We start from the raw sequence: 10,551 nt of genomic DNA on the forward strand, positions 1-10,551 counted from the left end.
AAATCTGAATGATCCCAGGTTCCAGAATTAAACAGAGCCTGAGCCTACCCTACCCTACCTTGAGTAGATGCAAAACTCCAGACAACATACCAACAAACTCTCACACAAGGAGAAAAGATCATTCAACATTAGGAGGGTAACACAGTCCACACAGGGAAATCTATAAATATCAGGTAGGACCAAACTCATTCGGTCATCTTTCAAAAACGAAACATTGATAAATGTCTTAGTTAAGTTTCCCATTGCTGCGCCGAATCACCATGACTGGAGGACAACTTGGGGAGGAAAGGGTTTATTTGGCTTTTGCTTCCACATCACAGTTTATCATCAAACGAAGTCAGGACAGGAACTCAATCAGCGCAGGAGCTTGGAGCCACCTTGTGCCAAATCTTTTTTTTTTGTTTTTTGTTTTGTAATGTCAGTACAAATCACCTGTTTCCCCGCTTTCTGACATGTCTGCGGATCAAAAGAAGAGTCTAAAAGAGGGTAGTTTGGGGTTGGTGGAGAACATTCAGTTAATAAAACCACTGGAGTCTCACTTCCCAACTAGGCCCCAGCAGTGGTGTGTCCGTATACAACAGGGACAAACAACTGGAGATTTGGTGAAGGTATGTGACAGAGACCTGAGCGGAGAGTCCAGAGGAAACACTCTCCTCCGGTCCGTGAGACCCTCCCATGCTTGGCCTACCCATGTCACTAAAGGCAAACTACTAATGAGAGAGAGAGAGAGAGAGAGAGAGAGAGAGAGAGGAGCCCGGACCCGAGAAGGGCACACATAGGGGGCGCCATTGGTTTTCATTGGATATGGTTTGAAGCGGCTGTGGGCGGAAACACTATTTTGTCAAACATGACCTGAGAGAAGGACTGACCCTCTGGATAGAAGTCAGGGCGAGCAGGGGGCTCTTCCCACACTGAATCATCCAACAGGTTCACGCAAACGTTCCCGCAGGTGGTGGAGCAGCATATGTTATTGGCTTGGCAGTCTTCGTCAGCCTCACAGTGGCGTTGGCATAGATACAACTTGGGCTTCCTCTCACACGCCTTGATGACAGGGGTGCCTCGTTCTACTGAAAAGGAACGAGACCAGGTAGGTAGACCAGAGTGGCTGCCTAGAGAGACTCCCTCTGAGGCTTAAACTTTCCACTCGTACTCAGCTCGCAGAGACCTGGGCATTTCTCAGACCCTTCCTCTCAACTCTTCAGAATTTGCAGGGTCTGTCGGGGTAACAGATGAGTCTCTGGCCTTTTTTGGCTTTCTTTGCTGTCCAGGATCTTGTCCCTTTCAAAGTTTACCTTTTACTTCCCCCTCCGGCCCCTACCCCCAACCCCAGAAGGCAATTTCTTCCTCTTTTATGTCTCTTGTTTCTGCACCTTCACCCGTTTCTATCACCCCCCCCCTCCATGAGCATCTATGTCTAGTTAGCCCTTCCAAATATGTATCAATCTAGAACAACTGTCTTGTTTGCCCATCGGATTTTCAGCCACGGTGCCCCTTTCGCCACTACTTGTTTCTGCGGGGAAAGGGGGGAATCGCTATGTCTACTGCTGGAAACCACTCCGAGCCTGCACAGTACTCTGGAGAAGGAGTACTGTAGCATGCCGCTTCTGGATCAGTTCGCAGTCCCTCCTTGCCTGCTGCCCACATACCCACCTCATCCAATCACTTACCTTCATATGCTGGCTTTTTCCTGCGGATCCCTCCCTGGGCTAGCGATAGCAGCAGCAGCAGAACGCCAAGAATGAGCAGCAGAGCCCTGGACGACATGACTGAGACCGGAGCGGTGAGCTTAGATCTGGCCTGGACTTCCCACGGCAGGATGAGGGCTCTCTGCTGCCTCTACTGGCCAAATCTGGACAAAGCGGTAAACGACGTGTTCCTTCCTCTTGCCCCGGTTTGTTCTTGGATGGCTTTTCTGGGAAATGATTATCTCCTTTCTCATCATCAGCCCTCTCTTCTTGCTAACATAATTTCTTCATGGAATGTATAATTTAGGGTTCAGGAGATGGCTTTTTTGGTAAAGCATCTGCATGTAAAAGCTGGCCTGGAGGCAAACGTCTGCAAGCCAGATGTGGGAGTGATGGTGGAAACAGGCAGACCCCAGGGTCTTCTGAGCTGCCTGGAGCTGAGACTGTGAGTCCAAGGTTCGGTGAGAGACTCTGACGTCCGTCTCTAGTCTCCACATGTGAATGCACAAGCATAAACATATATGTACATACATGCACACACTACATACACAAAGAGAAATATACAACTTATTTTTGTTTTTTGTTATAAATGATCTTATGGAAAAAAGAAAACAATTAAGATTATGGTCTCACCAGTAACAACAATAGACTCATTGTTACTTATTTAGCTTGTGTGTGTGTGTGTGTGCATGTGTGTATACCACACATGACAGCTGGGACATCAGGTCCGATTTCCTGGAACTAGAGTTTTGAACTGCCTAGCACAGGCACTGGAACTGAACCCCGGGTCCTCTGAAAGACCAGCATGCGCTCATAACCCCCGAGTCACCTCCCCAGCCCCGGCCCTTTTTCGCTGTGTCATCTTTCAGCTTCTCCAGGCACCTCATACAGAATCACATTTTGGCTCAGTCATTCTGTTTCCTGCCTTCCACCCTTCTTACTTAATTGTGTACCTGTGTCCCAAACACCTTTCCGTAACTGCACTCCTTTCACTTAAATCTGTCTCTCTCTCGTACACACACATGCACACACACACTGTCAAGTATTTGCCCTAGTTTATGCTCTTCTGCAGAAGTGGGTCTGGGGAGCAGACGAGGAAGGTTTGAGCATAGACTTAGGAGGACCAAGGAGAGACCTCTTGACACACCCAGCTCCTTTTACAGTGCAGTAAAGACTCTGACCTCTGTTCTTGGCTTTTCAAAATATCTTTCCTTCATCTGTTGACGTCACACCTGTATATAAGTGTATATTGATCCCATCCATACTCAACCCTCTCTTTCCACCCTTTGAATTCTTAGTCCCTCCTCCATATGTACACCTCCTTGTTTCTCTCCCTCCCTCCGTCCCCACCCTCTGGGTTAGGCCTCTCTATCTCTGGTTAGGCCCCCACCTTTTAAATGCTGTATTACTCTTAGCATACTACTCTGCTGCTTTGGGGATCACCACTCCAGCAAAGGAATCTTTGGGGAACAAACTACAAACCATAGCAGGTACCTTTTTCCTCCTCACCAATTTCCCCTCAATGTGCCCCGAGGGGCAATGTTGGATTTGGGTCTTCCAAACCCTGACCTCTGTCTTTGTAGTGGCTCATCCTCCTTAGCCAAGTGTGTGGAGTCTTGGAAGGATTGTTCCCACACCTACATAAAGAAATCCAGTAGGCCAAGTTTGAGAGGAGTCTGCTCTTTGAGAGTGCTTGACCTCTTTGTCTCTGTGTGTGTGTGTGTGTGTGTGTGTGGTGGAGGGGCCAAGGAAGACATTGGGTGCCCTGCTCTGTAACTCCCTGCTTTTTCTCCAAGGAATAGGGTCTTTCACTGAGCCTGAAGTTTTTAACCTGGCCAGGTGGCCAGCGAGAACTAATAACCCTTCTGTCCATGTGCCCCAGCACCGGGGTTACAGGCATGTGAGGTACTGCTAGGATTTTTTTTTTTTTTAACTGTGAGGGCTGGGATCCGAACTCAGGGCCCATGCTCGGACAGCAAGCTCTCTTGCCCACTGCGCCCTCTCTCCAGGTTTTAGCATGCTGTTCTTTGATATCTGGTGGACAAACGTCTCCACTTACCTAAGCAACAACTCTGTGGCAAGATTCCAATTCTAGGTCTGATGGCTCCATTTCCTTCCTTCGCTAGATGGCTATCTAGCTTTCTAAAAACCCTTCCAATCCAGCTTCTTCGCTGGAGGGCATTTGTGGCAGGACGATCAAAGGAGAATCAAAGCTGAGCAGCACTCGAAGATAAAGATCGTGGCACAAAGTTGGGTGTGGTGTGATGCTCCTGTAATTCTGGCATTTGGGAGGCTGAGGCAAGAGGATCGCTATGAGTTCCAGGCAGGTGTGGGCTACAGAGTGAGACCGTTCCTCAGAACACCACTGCCAACCCAGACAGGTCCCACTGACTTCCTTCCTTCCCGTGGCTGAGCCCAGGAATTCTGCACTAGAGCTGCAGAGCAGGCATACAATGTCCCCAGCCCACCCAGGGTCACCGCCTGTGTCAACACGGTCCAGTGCTTTTGAGATGGACGAATGCCAAAGAAGCAGTCTGTGGAACGGCTGAACTTACTGCTCTGCTGCCCCAGACGTCACTGTAACGCCTAAGCTTCCGGACTTTGGTTTTCCCGCCTGCTCTCCTGTGCTCTGTCCCTGGGGGTGTGGACAAAGACGCTGTCAGTTGTTTCACAAGCATCTGTAGGGGATGTGTGTGTGTGTGTGGTGAGAGTCTTGAGGCATGAGTTTTGTCTGAGATGAGCTTCTGCCTGGAACAGCATCGTTACTCCCGTGAAAAGGGCGGTGGTGTCCTTTTTGTTCAAGTAAGAAAACCGAAGAAGAGGCGACTGACTGATATATCCAAGACCCCACAGGGAAAGGTCATGTAGATGACGCAGTCACCTGTAGTCTCGCCTAGCCCCGTTCTTTACACTGTTGGAAGAACCCAGGATTTGCAGTTTGGGGCATGAGTGGTTTTACTAAGGTCTCAATCTTTATGGTGACTTCAGGCCTTTCCGTTTTCTAAACTTCCTCTCAGGTAACCAAAACTGAACATGAGAGGCGTTCTGGGTCTGAAAGGGGAAATACTGGGGCAGATCTTGCTTCCCTTCTCTGGGATGATTTCCAACACTAGAAGTGTGCAAGGGAGGACAATTGGGCATCAGCAGGATCCTGAGAACCTTTTGGAGACCCAGTGTTAAAGTAAGAACGAGATGGGAGGGTTCTGGAGAGGTGGCTCAGTGGTTAAGGCCACAGACTACTCTTCCAGAGGACTGGAGTTCCTTCCATTCCACGCACCCACAAGTGGGTGGCTTGCAACCATCTGGAACTCCAGCTCCAGGGGATCTGATGCCCTCTGCTTGTGCACAAACATGAGTGAAGTGCATATATGTAAAATAAGAAATAAAAAGTTAATTAAAAAATAAAAGAATGCGATCTTAGATCTGTATTGCTTTCCGAACTGGCCAGACAAACTTGTGTAGTGGGACTCAAAACTGGTCAAAGCGCTAAGAGGTAACTAGGAGTGCCTAGCCCTGAGCAGGACATCTGTGTCAGTACCCCCACCCCAAGACTCGGGAAACGTTATGGAAGGAAGGGCTGATGGAAGGAATGATCTGAAGGGTGGGAAGGAGCGCTGTGAACTCCTGTCTTCTGGACACCGCATGGCCTGTGTCCATTAGACTCCTGAGTTTGCTGCGTGGATAGTCACCACTCGGCATTCGAGTGCAAAACACTGATTGGATTCAGTGGGTCCTCTCCACTCCAGGAAAGGGGAGGGCGTGGAGGCGGGGAGACGGGTCAGGGGAGTGGGAGCGGGGCTGGGGGTGGATATGACCAAGGTACAGCCTGCACACTTATGACATCATTGAAGGGTAAGTGAGAGATAGTGAAGGACCGGAGAGGTGGCTCAGCAGATAGGAGAACTGAGACGGGTTCCCAGCACCCACACCAGACAGCTGGGGAAACTTGGTGCCTGTCCTCCACGGTCTTTGCAGGCACCTGCGTGGAACACCTGTGCTCACCCAGCCACACCCACACATACAAGTGAAATAAAAAGACAAAGGAGAAAAAAGAATGATGCCCTTAAATGAACAGCTTAATAACTCTAGTCTAGGGCCATATTTTAATACAAACAAACCGCTTCAAAGAACCCACGGCTTTCAGTGGGTGGAGTCGCTGTACACATCCTCTTTGTCCTTTATGTGGGAGGAGGCACCAGGATTCCACATGACAGTCTATGCCCGTACTCACCCAGTCAGCTCACGTCTCACCACCCAGTCTGTGTGCGGTTGGTAGGGTATATTGTACACCTGTTGCCGTGTAGTGGTGGTTTCACAGGATCAGAAGGACCCCCTGCCCTACCCCAGATCCTCAGGGAATGGACAGCCCGACACTGCTAGCTGGTTGTGTTATTTCAAGTAACTTATCCGTGAGATTTCTGGAAGTGCCCCCACCCCACCCTTTGGTGTGAAGCCTCAACAATGAATCGGCATTTTTTGGGTGTGAATACTGCCCAGTGGTACATGGAGTCTTAAAAACCTCATCTCCATCATCTAGCCACACTGAGGCAAGATAGTGGGTTGTGGGCTCTGAATGGAGAAGCCTGGAGAGCTGACATAAGCATCTTAGAGTGGAAGCTGGATGGAGCTGGAGAAATGGCTCAGCAGTTAAGAGCACTGGTCACTTTTTCAGAAGAATCTGCTTTGATTCCCAGCACCCACATGGTGGCTCATAACTGTAAGTCTAATTCCAGGGGCTCCAGTGCTGTCTTCTAGCCTCTGAAAGCACCAGAAATACATGCAGGCAAAATACCCACACATATAAAATAAAAAATTATGAAAAAAGGAATGGAAGCCAACCAACATGATTGTTCATAACTTTCATGTCCCTCGGGCATGGTTGCATGTGTGTGTGGGTACACATGAGTATATATGTGTGTGCATGTTTCTGTGCATGTACACAGACCTGGGGCAACTTTATCTTTCATTCTTCCAAAGAGTTTTATTTTATTCCTTAATTAAGTGTATCTGGGTGGGGGAGGGGCATGCATGCATGAATTCAGGTGTCCTCAAGGCCAGAAGAGGGCATCAGACCCCTGGAGCTGGAGTTACAGGTGTTGTAAAACCCCTAACATGGATGCTGGGAACTGAATTCAGGTCGCCCGGAAGAGTAGTATGTGATCCTAACCCCTGAGCCATCCCTTCCTCCTCAGCCCTGCAACTTCGCCGTTTAATGATCTCTGGCATTACCCTGGCTTTCCTGCAGAGGCTTTTTGGTAGATGCATGCAGATACCCACCAGTCAGGAAAACCCTTTATGGTTATGGATGCGTCCTATGGACTGTCCGCGCAATGGCTCTAACTTGCACGTGGCTATTGAATTCTGACATCACTGAAAACTGACACTTAGTGAATTTAAACAGTCTCTAGTGGCTGACGGACACTATGTTAGAGAGTGCTGACAGTTGTTGCCACCCAGTTACAGGTTCGGGAACTCAACCAAGTCTGCCTTCTACACGTTACCCAGAACCAAGGTACGAACTGAACAAGAAAGGAGCGGAAGAGCAGGGCATTAGAATGTGTAACTTTAACACATTTGTTTACTAAAACAAATAGAAAGGAGGGCAGAGTGCAAGGTGGCTCTAGCTGCGCACAGCGGTGTCATCAGGACACGGAAAAGTGACTAAAACACTGCACATTGGCGTGTTTGAGAAAACAAAGATACCTCTACTTTTCTACACACACACACACACCCCACGTTATTGAGCCTCAATGTATAACAGATGTCTCTCCGCAAACTATCAGGACCCCTGATTACCTAATTTCGTAAAATGGCGAGCATCATGCGTAAGTAGGCACATATGCTGGCTGGAGGTCATCAGGTAGAGGAACTGCTGACATTTCTCCATTTCCTCTTTGTAGTTTAAAAAATCGTACAGTCTAAGGATTTGCTCTGCTCTTCAGGGGGAGCGGTGCCTTCTAAAAAGAAGCAACCTCAGAAAGGGCCGTGTCACGCGAGGCAGGAAGCAGCGTGAGGAAAATGATGGCTAGTGAGGGAGTTGGTATGTGTGTGGGGGCCAGGGAAGGGGCAGGAAGGGATAGAGTCCCCATGTGTCCTCCTCACCAAGCGTGCCTTCATGTCTTTTCTGCTTCTAGCGGCAGTGGGTGAAGATCTGTCTTCCTGCAACCGCCGAGGTCTGACATGAGGCTCCAGATCTTCCTTCTCGCAGTGTCCGTCCATGGGGTTGTGGTGTTTCTGCATGTTCTGGGAAGCCTCAGGGGTAAACATGGTAACAGTCATAGCATGACAACGGGGTGCTCTGCCCATCCCTGGCGTGTCTGTCACGGCTGGGTTAGGGCCCACCTTTCCAAAACCAGCCTTCAGGAGGTCAGAGACTGACAACCTGAGTTTGATCCCTGGGGTTTTACGGTGGAGAGGACTAACTCTCAAAAGTTGCCCTCTGGCCTCCACACGTGTGTCGTGGCACATGCATGCCTACACTCGCGCGCGCGCGCGCGCGCGCGCACACACACACACACGCACACACACACACACACACACACACACACACACACACGGTACACAATTGAAAGAAAATCAGAGCTTTCCTTAAGCAGAGACATCCATTACAGTGGCTGCCTGTAGTCCGGTGTGCCTTCAAACTCCCTTTGCATCTCTGAAAGCAATACCAGGTACCTGGAAAGAGAACAGAGCCGTTTCTATACCTCACAGAGCATCAGGAAATCTGATTTTCTATCTGACCAGCTCAGTTAGAATCATTGAGAGGAATTATTAACACCAAGCTTCCCTTTGAGCCCATAGTTTCAAAATCTCTGCACTTTGGTGAGGTGAGACATAGATGACTAATATCACCATCGTGATTTTAGTCACATTCATTTTGCTTGGGAGCAGTTTGAGCCTGAAAAATGGTGAAAACAAATGAGGACACCTTAGAAAATCATGTATACATGCTAAGATGGTGAGAGCAACAGAGGGACTGAGTAGAAAAGTATCAGGACAATGAATATATGGATTGGGGCGGGGCATACTTCAGTGGCTATCAATAGGAAGCAAATAGAAAAGTAGGAAGTGAGGTTCCTACTGTCTTTGGCTCAGTTTTCCCATTCCACAAGTTGGGTATAGGATTTAGAACTCAAGGTCGCAGGCTCTGAAATCTAAGGTCTTATCAGTATAAATTTGGTCAGGTGGTATATATTGGGACGGTACCCCAGGTTCGACCTTTAGGACCCAGAATCCCACAGTACCTCAGTAACACACGGGAGGAGGAAAAGTATGTCATGCAGGGATGCTCTCTCGTAGAGACACTGCCTATAGCTGGAGGGGTTTTCATGGATGGCAGAGATACTTCCTGACACGGGGCCTCTGAGTTCCGGAAGGGCTGGTTCAGTCTGAAAGGGCGTCTGCTTCACGTCCTGAGTAAATACACTCTGCCAACCTCCAGCATCTCCATTCCAGACAAGATCCAAGAAATCGATCAGTGCTGGGTACAGCCTCCGACCAGGTTCTGTGGCAAAAGGTGCACGAAGGTGCAGAACTGTGTGAGCCCAAACCACACGTGCTGCTGGACGTACTGCGGGAACATCTGCCTGGACAATGCGTGAGTGGCCCTGGGGGCAGGGGGGTGATGAGGCATGGGCATGCTCGAATTCTGCTCCTCGTTCACTCTGCAAGCCACTCTTTAGGAGTTGCAGGAGACTGAGGTCACCTAAAATCCACTCACAGAAACAGTCAAATAAAGCAAGGAAACGCCTATCTCCAAATCTCGATTACCATTTACACAGAAACAAAGGCAGTGACATCCGTCTGTGTTTTGTTTTGTTTTTTTCCACCACCACCATTCAGTCTCTTTGCTTCTCATACGACACCACCCGTCAATTCACATGTCCCTCCTCTATCCGAACGAACTGATCACCTTTTCTTGGCTAGACCCTAGAAGACCTTGAATTCAGCTGCCAATCAGCAAACCTTTTGGGAGAAATTGCTTTAATTTGTTTTAAGGTTTATTTATTTAGTGTATGTGCACATGAGTGCCACCGTTTGTGTGTGTGTGTGTGTGTGTGTGTGTGTGTGTGTGTGAAGGTCAGAAGACAGCTTGTGAGAGCTGTCCCCTCTATCATGGGGTCTTTGGGATCGAACTTGGCTCCTTAGGCTTGCTGTCGTGTGCTCTTATCTGCTGAGCCATCTTGTTGGCACAGAGAGTTGACGTTGAAAAGGGCAACTCCTGACATAACAGAGAATTTCTGGAGCTTGGGGTACTGTTGTTCAGGTGTGAATTTACTCCTGGAGAGTAAATTCAGTCTAACGATCTGATTTCTCTCTTCCAGAGAACCCTTTAAAAGCCTGATGAAACACTAGTGTCTATGTGGACCACTGCCAGTGTGGGCTGCGGGGCGGCTGTGATCTGGGAGGAATGGTGTTGGCCTCCCTGAAGGGCCACTCGCTCCAGCCGAGGGCCTCTCTGTCCTTTCTTTGATGTCTTCAGTCAGAGGACATTTAAACTTTTGTCAAATAAATGGATATGGCATCACGAGGGCTCTGTGGTTCTTGTACGCCATTAAAGACAAGTGCTTCTCTTGTTAGAAAGCCCACAAGTCCCAACAGCTGCTCCCATCCCACTGATGGGACACTGATGGGTGGACACTGAAGCAAGTCTGTCTTCTCCTGTGTGTTTACCAACCACTACATAAACACACACACACACAAAGAGGCTTATAAACATTCCATGGATTTGCCAGGCATGGTGCTGCACATCTGTAGTCCTAGCACTTAAGAGTCTGAGGCAGGAAGATTGTGAGTTCAAGGTCAAGAGCAGCAGCAGCAGCAACAACAACCACAACAACCACAACAAATTCGTGTGGCTAGCAAA

General features: G+C 48.8%; 2 protein-coding genes across 4 annotated transcripts; one reads left to right on the forward strand and one right to left on the reverse strand.

The window, feature by feature from the left end:
• Window positions 1-276: 276 nt before the first annotated feature.
• On the reverse strand, window positions 277-1,914 carry Wfdc10a (WAP four-disulfide core domain 10A). 3 transcript variants are annotated; one of them, XM_021663277.2, is made up of 3 exons: window positions 1,668-1,823; window positions 870-1,064; window positions 277-456 (listed from the first exon to the last, which is right to left on the reverse strand). In XM_021663277.2, the coding sequence occupies exons 1-3, from the start codon at window positions 1,762-1,764 to the stop codon at window positions 419-421; spliced, it is 330 nt and encodes a 109-aa protein (XP_021518952.1). In that variant the 5' UTR covers window positions 1,765-1,823; the 3' UTR covers window positions 277-418. The 3 variants fall into 3 exon arrangements, with proteins under 3 accessions (XP_021518952.1, XP_021518954.1, XP_021518948.1); XM_021663279.2 differs by having other exon boundaries at window positions 277-1,067; window positions 1,668-1,914; XM_021663273.2 differs by having other exon boundaries at window positions 277-1,064.
• Window positions 1,915-7,846: 5,932 nt separating this feature from the next.
• On the forward strand, window positions 7,847-10,052 carry Wfdc9 (WAP four-disulfide core domain 9). The gene is made up of 3 exons (XM_021663281.2): window positions 7,847-7,944; window positions 9,141-9,282; window positions 10,010-10,052. The coding sequence occupies exons 1-3, from the start codon at window positions 7,866-7,868 to the stop codon at window positions 10,038-10,040; spliced, it is 252 nt and encodes an 83-aa protein (XP_021518956.1). The 5' UTR covers window positions 7,847-7,865; the 3' UTR covers window positions 10,041-10,052.
• The last annotated feature ends 499 nt before the right edge of the window (window positions 10,053-10,551 follow it).

This window comes from Meriones unguiculatus, chromosome 4, assembly GCF_030254825.1.
Source record: "Meriones unguiculatus strain TT.TT164.6M chromosome 4, Bangor_MerUng_6.1, whole genome shotgun sequence".
Taxonomy (NCBI): Eukaryota; Metazoa; Chordata; class Mammalia; order Rodentia; family Muridae; genus Meriones; species Meriones unguiculatus.